The 19,803-nt window shown below is 33.6% G+C and overlaps 1 protein-coding gene across 1 annotated transcript; it reads right to left on the bottom strand.

The window, feature by feature from the left end:
• Nucleotides 1-3,638: 3,638 nt before the first annotated feature.
• Nucleotides 3,639-5,534, bottom strand: LOC132173997 (uncharacterized). Its single transcript, XM_059585715.1, has 2 exons — nt 4,283-5,534; nt 3,639-4,216 (listed from the first exon to the last, which is right to left on the bottom strand). Exons 1-2 carry the CDS (start codon nt 5,532-5,534, stop codon nt 3,948-3,950), a joined length of 1,521 nt encoding a protein of 506 aa, XP_059441698.1. The 3' UTR covers nt 3,639-3,947.
• Between the last annotated feature and the right edge of the window lie 14,269 nt (nt 5,535-19,803).

The following is a 19,803-nucleotide window of genomic DNA, read 5'->3' as shown; positions in this document are numbered from 1 at the left end:
TTTCTGACGCGCCAGTTTGGCGCGTCAGAATTTTTTGACGTGCTATTTTAACACGTCAGAAAATTCTGACGTGCTATTTTTAGCACGTCCGAAAAATATTTTCTGACGTGGCATTTTTGCCACGTCAAAAAATAGTGACGTGGCAAAAATTATGTACTGTTTGCCACGTCAAAAAATAGTTATTTTTTTGTAGTGTTAGAGGATGTTGTTCGTTTGGATGGAAAAGTGGTCATATGCTAGGCATGTTACCACTTTTCTATCAACTTGCCTATAATACCCATTTAAAAAAAAAAAAAAAAACTAAAATAATAAAATAACAAAAAAAAAATAAAAATAAAACATAAAACATAAAGGAAGCGCAAACCACTCCATGGGGTGGTTCGGCCACCCAAATCTAAGGTGGGGGTGGCCAACGAGCGAGCCACCTACCACCCCATTTCCTTTTTTATTTTTTTCCTAATTTTTTATTGATTAATAATTATAAGGGGCAAATTTGGTTTTTTAAGTTTCAAGACAAAGGTATTTTTGGAAGACTTAATTACAACAAAATAGTAGTTTAATGAACCCAAGTGTCACAATTGTCAGTTCATGGTGCTTTATAAAAAAATGGCTATTACTTAAGGGGTCTAAAGAAAATAGTAATTTGGTTTTTAAGTTGTATGTGTACTTTGGTATCTTATTGAAAAGAGAATGTCAAAATGGTGACAAAGATATTTAGGGTAAGTTTGATATTGCAATTTCACACATAAAAAAATGCGATCTTAAATCAAATCACCTAAGCCAAATCCTTTAGCACATGCTTTTGCATTTGTTGGGGTTGGACTTGAACCACACATATGCTATGGTGGTAAGCCAAGGGGGACCAATTTTGAGATTCCATGGGATGAAGTTGAAGCATTAATTCCACATGATGCAATAACAAACGACTTTGTTTTAATTGGATATACCAAACGACTTTCATCCACAATCCAAGAGGCTCATAATTAATGTGGGTGGAATATAGGGCAAAAGGCTTCACCTCCAAAATTAAAAATAAAATATAAAAAAGGAAAGATTCAAAGAATAAAGTTTTATGGACCATATATCTGCATGTTTGTCAGAGGCTGGAAATAAGAGATTGATTGGGGGAATTTTGTACACTAATTTGGAATATGAAAAAGTCTCACCCATTATCCCTTTGCTCTCAACCATGCAACTCGCACATCCTGGCTGTCTTTATGGGAAAATCCCATTTTTATCAAATATGCCTTGGAACTTGTAAGACGTCAATTGGTTTGCAGAATATGTATTTAGTTAAGAAAATGAATTGAATTAAAATTAATAAAAAGATCATAAGATTTCTAATTTTTTCAAAATTAAAATTTTTTTTTAAAAAAAGCAAACAAAAAATGCAAAAGAAAAAATGGTTGAATGTGTGGGTAGCCAGTAGGCCCTAGGGGTGGCCGTGCCACCCCTGGTGCCATCGGGGGTGGCCAAGAACCCCCAGTAAGAATTCGGGGTGGCCGCGATCACCCCTGGAGGGCTCTAATAGCAGCGGAGAATGAATTGCAAAAGAAAGTATATGCGGGAATAAAAAGCTCAAACTCAAAAAATGATTAATTTACGGAAATAAAAAAGAGAAACCATTTTACTTGGCTTAAATGAGATTTTTCTAGCCAATCGAAAATATTTTCAATTTGATCAAGATTTTTGATTGTACTAAACATGCATAGTTTTTTTTTTTCTAAAAATATTTTCAAAAAAAAGTTTTACATCAAAACAAATGAAGCCTAAATGAGAAAATGGCATGAATTTGCTCCATTTATACATATGGATCTATAGGTCTCGCACTATGGAAGGACCAAATGTGGTGCAATCTCCCAAATTGGTTTTATTTGTAGGGTCTGTTTGGGATTGTGTTTGACGGGCTTAAAAGTGTATTTAATGCTCAAAAAATTTGTTTGAAGAAAAAATTATTCGTTTGATAAAAAATTAAAAGCGATTTTAAGGGTATAAAAAGCCTAAAAATTGCCAAAACACACGTTTGACAAAAGTTTTCAAAAAACACTTTTTGACTTAAAAGCTTTTCTCAAACGCAATTTCAAACATGCTCTTACTCTATGGGGCACAAAATTCTTTCAAATTGGGTTGAATATATATATATATATATCTTCTATAAATTTGTAACGTGTCATTTAGCACGGGAGAAACACATTATTTTTTAATTAACACGTAAGAAGTAAATAAATTTTTAATAATCACACGATCAAGAAGCACATAATTTTTTAATTAAACTATTAAAGAAAAACTCTTCTCACATTCTTAAAAAATACATAACAATTTATAAACTGGGTTGGAATTTTTTTTTTGTTCGACCCACAAAAAAAAAGAAAAAGAAAATCTCCCCATAACTCTGTGGCAACTTTGACTATGGAGTGGGCTTTAGAGTATAAGTTGACATATCCTATTCTCACCCTTACACCTGGGTTGGGCGCTGGTACTTTAATCCAAGCCCAACTCTTATATCTGTGACATTAAAAAACCCAAGCCCTTCTTCCATTGATATATATATATATATATATATATATATATTTGGTACGCTATACAACATTTAGAATCTATTTGGGTTGCGTTAAAGAGCTTAAAAAATATTTTTAGTATCAAAAATGTTGTGCTAAACAAAAACGGGTTTGTTTGGTACAAAATTCTAAAAGTACTTATTTGACATTTTTATTATAAAAATGAAGTTTTTGTCAAAAAGTATTTTTTGATTTAAAAACTTTATTTTTTAAACACAATCTCAAATATGCTCTTAGAACTTATTTGGGATTGCGTATGAGAAATAGAGCTTTTGAACAAAAAATTCATTTTTAAGCTTTTACCAAAAGTGATTTTTAGACCCTTAAAAACACTTTTAATTTTTTTACCAAACGAGTACTTTTTTTTTCAAACGAACTTTTTGAGTATTAAAAACATTTTTAGACCTCTCAAACGCAATCCCAAACAAACTTTTAGTTCTTGATTATCCAAAAAGCACGTCTGGTACGTAAATTAGAGGTTAAAAGGGAATAACTATTCTATTTGTTTGGTTACTTTATTATTCTAAAAAAGAATAGTACACGTCAACAAGGGAAGCAAAGAGGCAATGGAGACAACGAGCGAAATGAGAGATAAAGCTACGAGAGACACACAGAGAGAAGAGAGCGAATTCAACATCAAGCTTTACACATCTTCTTATATAAAATTTTGGCATTAGAGAGAAAACAACAAACAAAGTTTGCTTGTATTTTTTTTAAGGTTCTCTTGGTATTGGAGTTGAGTTCTCAATTTCTCTCGACATCTATTCATTTTCTTAATAAAATAGTCATTCTACTTACCAAACGTACTTACCAAACGTGACCTAAATCCTTCCATCCCTAATATAAGTGGAATTTGATCCACTATACCAAGAGACTTTATTAACTAAACTAATCTTGTCCATATTAGTATACCCATTTTCAACTCTTCGCCCCTTTCTAGTTCCACCACTTCCAAAGCCTTAAAAAGCCTCTCTCACACAAAATATAGAGCATGCATAGATGTAAGCACTAGATACATACAACATTTATCATTAAAATGACAAATCTTATTCCACATAACAATATACATAAAATGGAAAACCTGCCATGCCCACAAGTTTTCCAAATAACAAAGTAAAAACAGAAATCAAACACCCCAAGCAGAAGAATATGGAACAGAAATGAGCAGATCACTCTTGAGCAGCACACACAATAAAAAGCAGCTTCTCTCTCTTTCAAACACCTTTCTCAATGATCAGTTGAATCTCTCCCCATTTATGCCATTGCAACTTGACATAAAAGATCTTGTGCTCACACCCATATGCCGCCTACAGAAAATCTTGTCTTTCTCACCATTACTATATACAAATTCAGTAGCATTTTTTCAATGAATATCAGAGCTTTTGTAACTCAACATGCTATAGTTGTCACTGAGGGTACTCTGGTATCCTGAAGAGATATAACAGTTTCAAAAGCACCAACCAAAGCTTTCACCTTACTTTTCCTGCTCACAACAAGCTTTCTTGCTGTCTCTTCGATCACATTATTATATAGACTCCGACCATCTTTCTGTTTTCTTTCCACATTTTGGTGTTTGAGAACAACTTTCTCGGATTTCATTTTACCACCATTCTCAATGTCACCAATTTCCTTCCTCCCATAGTTTCTCCTTTTTGTACCTTGAACATCTTTGGATCTCCGAAAATCTTTCTCAGATTTCATTTTAGTACCATTGTCAATGCCACTTTTTCTGGTATTGACTTTACCATTCTGGCTCTCACCAACCAATCTCACTGATCTCTTAAATTTGAGTCTCCTTGGAGCATTGTCCTGATCAGAATGAAGTTGAAGATCAACCACCTTTGCTCTCTTAAATTTCAGCTTTCGTGATGGGGAAGCCTTGAAGTCCAAGCTAACTTTTCCACCCTTTCTAGGCCTACTCTTGTATTCCATCTCTGCATTTGCTAACTTTTCCACACCATTTTCTTTGCTGTGGGAAGGCTCACATGGGGAAAAGGAAGATGATGATAAAGATAAGGATGATCTAGCACTTCCAGAACCTGTATGCCTCGAGCTTTTCTTCCCAAGAGACAGAGAAGAGAATGGAGGTGCTGCAATAAATCCCGATCCCGTGCGTGTCAAGCTATTCTGTTCAGAAGATGGAAGTGAAGCAGAGCTATGGATACCTTTGCTCTGATCAGTACTACTTGCTTCAATAATGTACAAAGTCTTCTCCAGAACAACATCATTGCTTGGTTGCTTTGGTTCGATTTTTACAACATTGTTTTCATTCTTAGTGTTCATGCTTGAAACCTTTTTGGTAGAATGCTTGGTGTGCAAGCAAGCCTTTTTCTCACCCATATTTTTGGAGGTTCTCAACTCTCTGCCTTTTCTTGGGCTATCTGAACCTGATCCTGGTGATTCCCTGCTTATTCTGATTTCATTGTTCCTTTGAATACTTGAAAATGGCTTTGATTGCACAGACTTCAGCTTTAGATCGCCAGCATTTTCCACAGAAACATCTATTTCTTTTGTTGAGGATGAAACTTCTTCCTTGATGACAACAGGGCTACTGGGTTTCTGCAGGATCCTGGAATCTGAAGAAGCCTTAGGAGTACTGATTGCTAATTTGTTCTTCCTCTCAGTTGAAGCAACAGAATTTTGATCAAGAAGCTCCATTTTACCTCCCTTAGATGTAACCATCTTTCGAAATGAATCCCTTGGCTTGGCTGCTTCAACACCATGTTTGGTTCCATATTTGCACAAATCATGACAGGAAGATGGTGAAGTTTGGAGATAACGAGAAGGAATCTTTGCTGATGATCCAGTACTACTGCGTGGGCTATCTAACATTCCAGTAGAACCCCTCCTTTCATGGCCGCGTCCAGCCACTATCTTTTTGGGAGTAATTGGTGGAGTCTCACTCCTCCTTTCATGGCTGCGTCCACCCTCTGTTCTTTTTGGAGTTGGTGGAGTCTCAATGCTCTCCTCAGCCATTAATAACCCAATTAAGCAGCAAACTCACAAGCCTGCAGCATATGAGAATTTCTTTAGAGAGAAAAAGGTGAAGATAAAAGGGAGCAAATTAAATGCATTACACACGACTCCTCTGAGATATCACTCTTTAAGAAACAATGCAAAATTATATATATATATATTCCATTTAATTACTTGCATTAGCTTAAATTCAGGGCTAATTGGGTGCTTCCAAAAGCAATGTAAAGAACTAACCACAACAACGCTAAATCACCGGTTGTCTTGAAAGTATAATATCTGCTTTGATATCTTGTTAAATCACTAATTGCAAAAACTAACGTTTGTGTATAAATTTTCGAGTCAGAAACCTTGGCACAGTTTTAAAAAGATTATTTTTATCGGTGAAAAATATATTTAAGTTGCATAGGCTTAGGCCGTTAGAGTATTAATTAAATAATTAAATTTATTAATTTTTATTAAACGCTTTTAACCTTTGTACAATAAAAGCCAAAAAAAAAAAATTAACGGGGCAAAGTACAAAACTAGATTTTTGCAACAAATACCAGGATTAATCTGTCCCAAGGATCTGTTGTTTTAGTTATTGAGCCCTTGTGCAGAACCTGAAAACTTTATGAAAAGGATAGTCAAAATCAATGGACAAAAGAATAAACTTCTGTATGAACAAGTTAGGGAGAGAGAGAGAGAGAGAGCAAATAACTATATTTCCTCATCTATGTATTTCTTTTTAGAATCATAATATATATATAGGAAAATCCTTTTAACTCAGCTGAGAATCAGAGAATAGAGATCCATGGACAAATGACTTTCATCAAAAGAAAAAACAAATTCTTGTGATGGCAATAAATTCAAACATTTACAGCGCACTTGAAAATCCACACAAATAGAAATCACCACCAATATCCAACATTCATAATGAATTGCACAAACTAATAATCTTGAATAAACATGCTGTCTTGGATCAACTTTTTCACCGACTTAACCTTAAACCAAAAGTTACAATCAAATATGTTTTGATACTGAATTTACCAACACTAAAAGCGTAACTAGAAACGCTAACATTCCGAAAGTAATGTTTGAAAACACCACTTCTAAGCCTCCAAATAAGCTTATAGTGTGTAATTAACAGCTTCGAATCTATAGTTTGTGATTAACAATTACATTATAAGTAAAACATGCAAAGACCAACCCGTTTCTAATTTCCTAATCAAAACCTCGATTTCTCATCAAACATGTATGATCAAAAAAGGGACAAACCTGTTTTCAATATGCTTTAAAATCCCCACTTTGAGAGAAACAAAAATGATGTCTTTTCATGAAGTATCACATCCATAGGACAAACTGAGACAAACCCATTTATAAAGTTGCTAACAGAAAGCATGTCTTGTGAGGAATAGAATCCAAACCACTTAAGACAATATATCATGTTGATCATACCTTTCTTGTTCTGCAATATTATTTCTTGTGAATGACAACATAAACAATGGGAGACCCAACACAAAGTTTTGGGTCTAAAGTTGGAAACATTGGTTGGTTGCCATACAAAACTTGGTGTAACTACCTTAGATTGGCTGTGAGAGAAGAGAATGCCAGTTTGTTGGTAGCAAAAATAGAGGTAACGTTTATCTTTTTCGAGTAAATTCAACAACTATTTAACCAAAATAAAAATAAAGAAAGAAGATAAAAGCCACAAAGGGCATTAACAAATTAACGATCCCTCTCTTCCACAATAAAATAAAATAAAACAAAAAAAATAATAAAAAAAACTTAAAGTTTAAGGCATATCCAAAGGAAGAGAGAGAAAACATTGGGGGGTCCCAAAAAGAGAAATGATCGTTGTCAAAAAACTTCGTCCAACTGGCAAATGATTGCGATGCCATAACTACTTCATCGGAGAACCATTCGACTAGCTTGAGAAAACACCTAGCCCTTCAAAAGCTTGTGTTTGTCGTGAATATATATATATATATTCTAGAAACCCTAAATAACTCTAAGGAGTTGACTAAAGTGGTAAAGACTTTGGTTTTGGTAATATTTCCATTAGGTCTAAAGTTCGAATCAAGTGGGCACTTTGCACGGCTGCTTTGCTCCTCCAACTTCCTGGTAGTCGGTAACCTTCTCTACCTCGCTGCTCGGCATGCATCTTCACCATGTTGCACGCCAAAAAGGGCTTGGTTTTCCAGTCGTTTTTTTTTTTTTAATCTTGATCTACTTTCTTATGTCACTCTCGACCTTTTACGTACCCCGCTCAACGTCTTCTTTGGCTCTCTAGCTCCCGGCCAATGCCCGCGGTTTCACTGTCTGATTTTGTTTATTTCTATTGCATGTAATTCCCCTTCCCCCTATTTGAAAAAAAAAAAAAAAAAAAAAAAAAACTTTGTGTTATACCATGCACATTATATTCTCTTTTGAAGTAAGTTGAAAATGGACGAGAGGAAGTTAGTTCCTCGTTGTAAATATCAGTATATAATCTCTGGAGGTTTATTTATTTTATTTTTTTTAAAAGGGATCTTTTTAAGTTTTTGTTCTTAGTTTTTTTTTTTTTTTTTTTTTTCCTGAGCATTTGTTTCTAGTCAATATGACAACACTAGGTTAGGCAACTATATATTCATCAATTTTAGGTATACATGCACCTGACCTTCTGCTTGCTCCCTCGCTAGTGACCGCTCAACCTATAACTTTAAATTTATAGCTTTGAGCTCAATCATGCAAATATTAACTATGAGACTTTGACTGATTTTTTTATTTTTTTATTTTTTATGTGTACTCGCACGTGTATATTTAATAATCTTCTGCACTTTCATTCGTACTTCAGGAATCCTTGTTTGTGCATACGCCAATGTACCATAGCTATGATACCACTTATTAGAGAGGGTGTGATCGACATATTAATGTGAAGTCTTTCAGTAAGACCATAATATAGCATGTTAGGACACGTCTCAACCTAAAAATTGCTTAAGTCTTAGTCTATAAGTTTGAGCTCAGTTATTCAATATTAACTGCTCGTGATTTAAACCCAAATATGATTAGTAGGGATAGAGTAAGGTTGAGGGATGATAATAATGGCAAGTTATTTGTCATTAAGTGTGGTTTGGAGGACGTTTGATCTTGAGGTTTAATGGAGGAGTGGCACATAATTGTCGATCTGGTGACTCTGGTTCATAGGAATTGAAGGACACTGTAAGTTAGATGGCCAGAAATTCAAAATGACAACCCTCTTAACTATTATATATAAACTTATTCTTGCTGCAAGCTTCAATTAAATCCTCATATTTTTAGACTAATTGGGCATTCATTCAATGTCCAATTAACAGATACGACCAGAGGAATATAATCAAATCAAAGTAGTTCCAAAAAGGAGAACTATATATATTGACAAAATTTGAAACTTGAATGACCAAATTAACATTTAGTCATATCATTAGTTAGTAAATATACCCAATTGTTTAACTTTACTTAGGGTGGCAATTCATGTTCACATGTCGAGTTTGAGCCGTGTTGAATGATGAGTACTATAAGACTATATAGGTCAACCATAACCCGACCAATTTAATTAAACGGGTTAGACCATTCAATCATAATTTGAGGTTGTGGGTCGTGTAAAAAATTGACAGTTTTGGTGTCGAGTGTTGGGTTCGAGTCATGTCGAGACATTGGTATAAGACTATACAAGTCAATCCTAACCTGACCCATTTAATTAAACGGTTAGATCCATTAACCCTAATTACCAACAAATTTCATATTGAATTTACGGGTTGTGTCAAAAATTTTCCAACCCTAACTTTGCTTGAATATTTAAGGTTGTGTTTGGCAAACCATTTCATCCCCCTCAACAACATACACACACCATTTTTTCAAAAAAAAAAAAAAATCATTAATATATCATATTATTCACTTTTTATTACTAATCAAATAAAAAAAATTATTATAAAACAAAACTTTTTCACTTTTCAATAATACAAAAAATTCAAAACTTTACACCACGTCAGCTACAGCAACAAAGTCAAAAGGGTTTGCCAAACACAACCTTAGTTTCTATGGTTGTTAATTTGTTCTTCTTTAATCAGAGATTGGATTTGATATGTATTTCATGTTTACAACGTTTTAATTATTTCAAGTTTCATTTTGCAATGTATACCAACCTTAATTTTACGTCATTTTAATTCTTTTAAATCTGTTAAAATTTTAGTTTTTAGCTTAATCATGATTAAGCTGGAGATAACAACAAAAACTTTTATATAAGCTAGCTGGGGTTGGGCTGAATTCTACGGCTATGAAAAGTTTTTGTTAAGTTTGAGTAAACCTCACCAACCAAGACCAGCCGGCCTTGATTTTAGTCCTCTGATTTTCAAACTAATTTCATAGCCGTTGCTTGAGAGAAGATGAAGGGCAGCAGCTTCTTCATTCTTGATAGGGTCGGTGTCGGTCAGGGACGGAGCTTGGAATTTTTTATTTTTATTCTTTATAATTTTTTTATTAAAAAAAGAAAAAAAAATTGCTTGTTTTTATGAACTAAGGACTACCCCAAACCATAATTATAGAATAAAAATTAAAAAAATATTGCAGTTTACAATTAAATAATTATACTTATTAAATAACAACTAAATAACTATAATTCTCACGGTCTCCATTTGCTTTGGTGCGCCCATTCCTACACTTAAATTCTCATATTCACACACACAATGCACGACAAGAAAATTGAAACTTGAAAAAATAAATAGTAAAAAGTCACGGCCACTCTTGTCTCTTGCCATGTGTTTGCCCATTTACTCCCATTTTCCAAACCACAAAACAAGTGAATAGCTGTCTCTTTTATTTCTAGAAATTTTGAAATGCAAGTTTTGCATGGGTAAGGCTAGAAGTGCCAATAATAATAATAATAATAATAATAATAATAATAATGGGTATGGCCCAAAAAATTTAAGAATAGGGCCAAAAAAAAATTATTGTATAGGGCCAAAAGATTTTTGGTAGGGGCCAAATGACTAAAATTATATTTTTTATTTTTTACTTATTTTGGTGGCCTATGCCGGTCCCCCCTCTCTCCGTCACTGGTTTCGGTAATGGTGGTTTAGCTCGCTACACCGCCCTTAGTCAATAAGTTGGTAATTTCACCAACAGTTTACCGAAATGGCTGTATCCGAGATTAATCGGCCACCACTGCCAAGTTGGTGGCGGTGAGGGTACGTAGGCGGTAATTAATGGGCCTTTGGCCCAAACTCAATTTTTTTTGGGTCAATATGATTGGCCCAAATCACCCAACCATATTTTTGCCCAGCCGTTTGGGCTAATTATTTTTGCCATTTTCTTTTCTGGCCCACTTTCTGTTGAAATTTTTTTTGCATCATGCCATATTTTCTTTTCTGGCCCAACTTATATTCCATGCACTGCACTAGGAAAGCACTAATTCGAATCATGGACAGTGGATCTGTTTAGTTGGGAGAAAAAGAGGACTTCAAAGGCCCAAATTTTCCTCATTTTCTCTTCAATCAAACAAAAGAATGAGCCATCAAATTTAGTTCTAATTAATGACACAAATTAGCTAAGCTCTACTCTGTTAAAAAAAAAAAAAAAAGAATATAGAAAATCGAAATTGCTTCTAAGGTGTGTTACAACGTCACTTTCCTTAAGAAATTATTTGCTCTCGCCAGATATGGTATGCAAAAAGGTAACAGCAAATATTTCTTTATGATACAATAAAGCCCAGAAAACTTATGTAGTTTAATTACGTTCTACACGAACGAAATTAAACCAAAAATACCCTTAGATTTTCTATTCAAGGAGAGTTCTTAAGAGAATAAAATAATTAGAGATAATTATCTACTCAATTGCATAAATAATTTCGAAATTAAACTGCTAATTTAACAGTCATCAACTGCTAAACTGCTTATCCAACAGACACTTAATCATAACCGTTAGATTAAATAATTATCTAATAATAACCATTAGATCTTACTTATTTAATCTCAATCGTTATCAAAGTTAATTTGATCTTATAATTAACTTTAATTACAATCCAGTAAATTCAAAAAGCATCCTACGGTTTAGATTAAACCACTAAATTGAACGATTTTGACAATCCAAAAATGAATGGTCAGAATTAGATCACTACACAACCCAAGCACACCAACACGTGTGTGTCAAGTGTTTCGCACCGTACTATATTATACACTAGTGTGTATACACCCAAGCATTTTTAATAGCTTAAAGTTTGTTGGGGGCTTATAAATACCAAGGACTTCACTTTCTCTCTTTTCAATATATGACTCTCTTCTTTCAATGTCTTTAAAACCTTCCATTTTATAACATTTCTAAGACACAAAATAATATTTATATATATTAATTTTGAAAATGTTTCAACATAATCACTATTGGGATTCGGAAACCCACAATTTTAATCAAAAGTTTAGACATAAAACAACATGCAATACACAAACAAATTTATATACCTCTTTTCTTCAACTTTCTCTCATCCCGACACAAAATCCACCATCCATTTGATAAGGGTGTTAGGTTTTTAGTGTTGGCGTATTCGGGGATCAATTGGAGTTGGTTAACGGAAGTGTGACATTGCAAAAAATTAGAAGTTTGATACATTAAATTGAAAGTTTTTGAACTTTGGAGGGTGGTGAGAGGGATTAAATGAAATTTCACAAAAAAAAAAAATAGAAATCTTAACAAAGAAAGACAAAGTGGCGGCTAGGGTTTAAATTTTAAAAATTTCCTATAAAAATATCATTGAATAATACTACTATAAATTTAGATTTTTTTTGCTTGTTTTTTTTAGCACAATGAAGATTTGAACTAATTCTATTTCAATCATTGAACTATACATGTCATTCAAAATTGAAATGAAATTTTTTAAAACATTAGGGTTGTTGATCTATTATACTATAAGCTAATTGAAGGTTTAATGTAGGGGTGTTACATTAGCAGTGTTATACCCCGAGATCTTGTGTTCAAGTCCGAACTTAAGCAACACCTATTATTTGCGGGCAATTGCGGGTATCTAGGGTTTATTGTATAGAGACGGGTCCAAATGACCCTCTCAGCATAGATTTTGAATCTTGCTTTCCTAAGGTTGAGAATTGCCCCCACCACAAATCAAAGAACATGTACACCTGTTTGCTTTGGAAGCTAAAAGAAAAAAGCTAGGGTTTCTCTAAAGCAGTTTCTAGTGGTTTTAGCATTCATTTGTGGTCCATAAAGAACAGTCGCAGCTGTAGAATGGGTAGTTAACAATTCGACAAAAACAAAAATATTAGAGAGACAGGACAGGGAAAGTTCAAAACTGAAGTAGCTAGCAAGCTAGCACCTTGGATTCTCATTCTCTCAACACACACACACACACACACACACACATATATATAATTAGTTAGAGAAGATCTTAGATCACGACCGTCCAACCACGAAGTACATTAGATAATTGTCTCTTTTTATTTTGTTTTGAAGTGGTTAAAAGTTAAAACCAAGAACTAAAAGGCAATTGATCGAATAGTTTGCATGGAAATCCACCTCAAGGCATCTTTTCATGGGACCCCATCCACATGCATACTTCAATTCCATCCCCATCGTCACCCATATATAGCTTTCAGATAATTTGCAGAGAACCCTTTCCAGCTGTCCAAACAATTAGCGGAGAAATCGGGATCTCCAACAATAGTCTGGAAATTGCCCTTCAATTTTTTTTTTTTTTTTTAAAATCTTGACAATAGATTTTTATCCAATGGTCTAGAATCTGCCACGTGTCCACTAATTAAAAAAAATAATATTATATTATTTAAATTTATATATATATATATATATATATATAACAAAATGATAAGTAAATAAATAAAAAAATATATAAAATAATAGTCGGCCACCCCCCGGAGACATCCACTGTGGGGCCACCCTAATGGGCCGGGGGCAACGGGGTCAGCAGCCTGCCATGTAGGGGTGTGGGTGCTCCACTATGGCAACAATGGGGCCCTCTAGCCAAAAATGGGGGCCCGACCACCCCATATATTTTTATTATTATTTTTTTTTATTATTTTGTTTTATATTTTTTTATAAAAAATTAAATAGTAAAATATTATTATTTTTTAATTAGTGAACACATGGCAGATTCTAGACCATTGGATGAGAATCAATGGTCAAGATTTTTAAAAAAATTGAAGGGCAATTCTTGGGCTATTGCTTGGGATCCCGATCCACAATTAGCACCAATATTTGCCATTGACACGTACAACAGGACCTGGATTCAGATCCCCTGGAATTCTCAGAAGAATTTCAGTTTCTGAAATTTCAGATCTAAGCCATTCATTTTCATTTAAGAGTTATTATCCTGCCACGTGTCCCACTATTAATAAAATAATGATAATTATTAATATCATTAAAAATTTATTATTACTTTATTAGTAGTGGAACACGTGGCAGAATAATGATTTTTGGATGAAAATTGATGGTCTGGATCTGAAATTTCATAAACTAGAATTTTCCTAAGAATTTTAGGAGATCCAGATCCACTGGACCTTGTTCCCTGGACAAACCTGCTGCAACTACATTAATTATTGGTACGTCTATTAATGGAGTTTCTTTCTCTCTTAACTCATCAATAAAACTCATCTTCTTCTCTCCATATATATATATATCCATTTGTTATAGATTTGATCTTTTATTATTATTTGTAATTTTCAGCCCTTGATATGCAATTAAGACATGTGTACGAGTCGGCATTATTCTTAGCCGCATCTATAAAATTACTCTACAATTTTACATAGTAGATGTGTGAGTTTATAGCTCAGCAAGTTTAAGTATATTGAACATTTTTTTAGATCGAGCCCAGCCCCTTTTTTACATTGAAAAATATATCAATCAAGTGTTTTCTAAATAGCCATATATATATAGGGTCTTCACAAATAGTTTAATCACTACTAAAATCAAGCACATTTAATTTACATCATTTTTAAAAAAAGTTGTTCTTATGAAACGACGTGATGTACATGAAGATTTTATCTACTTTTGTTTAAGTAGAATGTCAATCTCTCTACACTTTAGTAGAAACGACTGCCAGCTCACACCCTTTCGTCGTTCTTTCAGATAAGATGCGCGTTATCCACATAAAAAAATATGAAGTCTTATTAAACTAACGACATAATGTACCATTAGAGTTGACGTCGTTTAATTAATAAAAAACAACATCTAACACAGTTTGTCACGTTGTTTGGGCAAAGGTATTCATTTATTAATTAAACGACACTATTGTTAAAATGAAACGTCGACGTTCAGTTTTTTTTTTTTTTTTCTAAGAAAAACATTCTCGTCTTCTCTAGTTGTTTCTTTTTCTTTAGGACTACATAATTTGTATTGAATGAGTTGAATATAATTGTGCTTTAGAGAGGTCTATTTTATAGTGAAAATATGGTAAGTGAGTTGTGGTAGAATAAACTTGATTACAAACGAACAACTATGGCAAATACCCAATAAGAAAAAAAAATACTAACATAGAAAATACCCTTCATATTCTAACACGTTTGAATAATCATGCATGGCATTTGATCTGCTTTCTAGCAACATCATGCAAATGATGTCGTAGAAAGGAATGTTTCGGCTTTGTCCAAATAGATAGATGAGCTAGGATTGTGTTCGATCATTCGATAAATCGGAGGCCTATTTTCAAAGGCTCAACATATATATATGTAGTGAATCCCAAGCATCTCCATTGCCCATGGAATCCTAGGTCAATACATAGTTCTCCTGCCAATTGACCAATTGTTCGAGTCAAGGAAAAGTTAGCATGATGGGCAAAAACCTAAATGATTGTGGCTAGCTTGGCATGTAACAACAAATGAATTACTTTCCCTTACTTTCAACCTTCAATTTCACTCCCTTTAAGTTTCCCATTCATAATAAATTTGTAGGTAAGTATTTGAAGTATATTGCAATTGGGATGCACTAAGCGTAAAGTTAAAAAGTATTACATTATCTTACTTCTAAGCATACCCAAACAAGCCTTGGTGTATTTACAACGATTACACGCCTTCTATACATGTGGGTGTATAGAAATAACAAATAAAAGTACATGTAACAACGATCTAATGATGATTTTCACTGTTACAATAATATCTGATGACTGCAAGGTGATAGTTGTGGACTCGGGACTTCTCATTTAAAAAATTGGCCCCCTAATTAACTTTGGAGATAACCTAATTACACTCCTAGCTCTTTAAGATATGTACCGGGGCAATTAACCTAACTTGTATACCATGACATGTTCTTAATGATCAGGATCTCAAACGAGATCTAATTAAACCAATAGCAAAGATAATATCTAATTAATCAATCAAAAAGAATTTTAGAAAGAGAGAGAGAGAGAGAGAGAGAGAGAGAGAGAGTACGTATATAGTGTCCAATTAAAGTGGTAGGTGTAGACTACTTGTGTAGCTAATCAGTGAAGAGTATGATTGGGAAGCAACACCTAATTCATTATTGTATATCATGAATGTCAACGTAGCCATTGAGAAAGTTACAAAATCATTGCTTCCTTCGTACGTAATCGATCTCTATATATACATATATATCTTCATGTAAATGGTGATTATAAATTAATCACCACCAATTAGATGCAGTTTTTAGGCATGTAACAAATAATCAATGGAGACAGAGATTGCTTCTCAAATCAGTCGAGGATTAATTAATCATGCATAAAATTACAAGATTACTCATAATATCAGTTTTAGATCTTGTTAGCAATTAATTACTTTTGGGAAAGTCAAATCAGCAAAACCCAGTTTAGGATGAAAGCATAACTAAGATTAAAGGTTGACAAAGCTTTCCCTATCTTATGTTCTTGTCTCATTCGCGATCCCTTATTAATTAAATAAATGTTTTGAAGCATGGATTACCTAATTTTGACAGGTTTTACCCATTTGGGTATCAGCAACACTAGGGGTGAGTATCGGTTCAATCGGTGTCAGTGGAGGCATTTTCGCCTACCGATTCATAAAAGTCGGTTAAGTTGATTAATTAACCAACTTTATATTGACAATTAATAGTTTCGACTTTTTCGGTTAGCCGGTTAATATGTGGTTGGTTAAGTTGATTACAAATTTTTATGTTAAGATTTATCAACTTTCTTGTAACTACAGAATCGATAAAAAATATGTTTTATAAATAAAAAGAAAAAGTAAATTCATGGAACACGGACCAAAATGACAACCACAAATCAGCTGGACAACCATGATAAGGAAAGTTATAAGATAAAATTCAAAATTCACTTGAAAAATCGGTTATGTCGGTTAACCAACAAAAACAAATTTCTACCGCCTACCAAATCGAACGAATGTTGAAACCGTATTTTTATTCTGCCTACCGACTGCCGGAAGTCAGTTGTTGTTCGATGACGGTTCGGTGGCAGTTGGTAGGCAGTAAACAGTTAATCTACCCACCCCTAAACAACATTAGTTCAACGTCTTCCTTAATACATAAAATGCCATGAAATGTAATACGAAGAGGGACAAAAAAAAAAAAAAATTGAGGATTCTTTTAATATAGTCTATCAAATGTTAGCCTTTCGAGCATATAAACAAATGTTTATTTAATGAGTAATGCTATTTAGTGGACTTCTGTATAACTACTATACAATTAGATAACGACGTGACAATAAAAATCAATACTTAAATCAGCAATGGAATACAAACTAGTTAATTCTATCATAAGTATGATTAATTAACGGACAAATCATACATGCAAATCTGAGAGAGAGAAAGAGAGATCTAGAGTAAAGTACTTTTGAGTCCTTTTAGGATCATAATCAATATGTTTTGTCGTGCAAGTTTACCATCCTATAAAACAAATTCATGACCTATATCGACCACAAGACCTATAATTTCTCTAAATTATAAACAACAGTTTCCTCCTGCTACTTGTATTCATTCAAAGCCACATAAAAAATAAAAAAAAAATAAAAAGGAAAAGACTATATATATCATGATCTTCTGATCTTACTTAAAGCAATAAATCAATGGATACATAAAGAATACTTTATGTAACCTGTTCTTTTTTTTTTCTTTTTTTTTTTTTCTTCCTTTTGATTCTTTTGACTCCCCTTTCTGTCCTTGTTGTAGTCAAGAAGCAACACAGTGTCGGAAAAGGCTAGCTAGGGTTAGAAAAAAAAAAGGTGCGGTTTACTTGACCAAAAGTTTTAACAAGTCAAGATATTAACAGGAAAATGTGTTGAATGAACATGATGAATGTTCCATGATTGTGCATGTTCCCTTAGCTTCAAGAAGGGGCATTCTCCCAGTCTACGTGGGGACCCCTACACCACTACTCATGACACATTTTTCATGAAACAATACGTACTTAGATAGAGCAGCTATATTAACGTATATACAACTGGGAACAAGATCTTCTCTAGTTCAAATAAACTGGAGAATATTCAGTTAATTATAGATGATGGGTATTTTTGTCTTTTCACTTTAAATAAGATAAAAATATTCATCCACTATAACTAACTAGATATTATCCAGTTCAAATAAACTTGAGAGATCTTAATTCATACAGGGGATGCTCGAGATGATATTCTTTTGACTTTCATCTCTCAACAGACAATAACAAGAGCATGCAATTATATTAGGGCTTTGGTCGTGTGAAGCCATTAATTAATCCTATATATTGTTCTTATTAAGCTTAATTATTAAGGACATGCATGGCAATTTGGGGTCTCGAGGCAATATCCTAATAAAAAGATTTTAAATTGGGTTATATTTAATTCCACATTCCACTAATTTCTAGATGTATGCAAATCTTTGGGACTCAAAGTTTTTCGTTTTGCAATAATAATAATAATATTTAGCAAAGATAAAATTAAAAAGAAAAACAATTCCCCAATCCCAGTGGTACGTTTTCCTCAGTACCTTTCACAACAATATATAATAAGCTTCATCTTGTCTGACTTTTTTTCTTATGAGTTTAATTTCAATAAGGATATATGTGATGTAAAACCCTTGTTTACACCATCTATTAATTACATGTTGACATGTCATCATTTCACAAGTTAGCAAATAAATTATAACACCTAATAATCACCTCAATTACAACATCCTTTTAATACAACGAGGCCACTCCCAAAAAAGCTGTTAGGGGTCCAAGTCACCCTCGCAACACTTAAAGGGGGTGTTTCACTATCTCCTCGAGCCTTAAGGAGTGGTCCACTACCTTGAAAGGCCTTGAAGAGGTGGTTGGACTACCCTAAACACTTTTCAAGGGTTACTCGCCTATCACCCAGTCAAGCCTTTTGAGGTGGTACACCACCCATGAAATGCCTTAAAATGGTTGGCCAAGCCACGCTGAACACCCCCCACCCTAAAAAAATAAGACTCAAGGGTGTCCCAACTACCCTCTCAAGGCGTTTCGGGGGTGGCCAACACCTAACACTCCCCAATAATTTTTTCATGACATTGTCAAACTATCTTTCTATTTATCAATTTTTCTTTTTATTTCTCTTATAAAGATGTAGGATCTGGCTGAAGGTAATTAAAGCCACAAGGGTGCAACCAAAAATCATTTATTTTTTGCATCACACCCATCTTTTCCTAGGAAACAGATCTTTTCCAGTTCAAATGAAATAAAGAGGGTCCATTTAGTGTATTTAGATGGGCATAATTGTTGATTTAGTTTTTGAACAAATTTTTTTGAACAATTATGCCCCCTAAATACACTAAATAGACGAACCCTCTCCATTTCATTGAAATGAAGAGGATCCTTCTCCCTTTAAGTTGTTTGCAACGTTGTAAACGATGCTTTAAAACATAATTATTGAATTTGATTTGTATCCTGAATTATTCAATAATACACACCTCCTATTATATATATATATATATATATATATATGTATATATGTATATATATCAGAATTATTCAAGGCCACTAATTGCCACTTGCCCACTTTGTCGTAATAAAAACTTCAAAGAGCCTCAAAATTATTTTCGGCCCACCTCTATCGTGGCATAATTAAAGCAGGTCCCAGCCCATGCATGCAGATCAGAAAAATATTTCATTTCTTTTAGGGGATTGATTATTTCCCCAAAACTAATTAAAATTTTAATCAAGTTTAAACATTCCCAAAATCCCAAACCCATGATTTTAATATGTCACGTGTGTCTCCCCCCTACCAAACCATCTCTATTTCCCGACATTATTATTATTTTTCTTAGTTTTCGTGAACAAATATATATATATATATATATATATATATATATCACCCCACCACAAATTTCCCACACCTCGA

The sequence above is a fragment of the Corylus avellana genome, chromosome ca3 (assembly GCF_901000735.1).
Source record: "Corylus avellana chromosome ca3, CavTom2PMs-1.0".
Taxonomy (NCBI): Eukaryota; Viridiplantae; Streptophyta; class Magnoliopsida; order Fagales; family Betulaceae; genus Corylus; species Corylus avellana.
The sequence above is the reverse complement of the archived record's forward strand: the minus strand, read 5'-3'. Positions and strand labels throughout refer to the sequence as shown.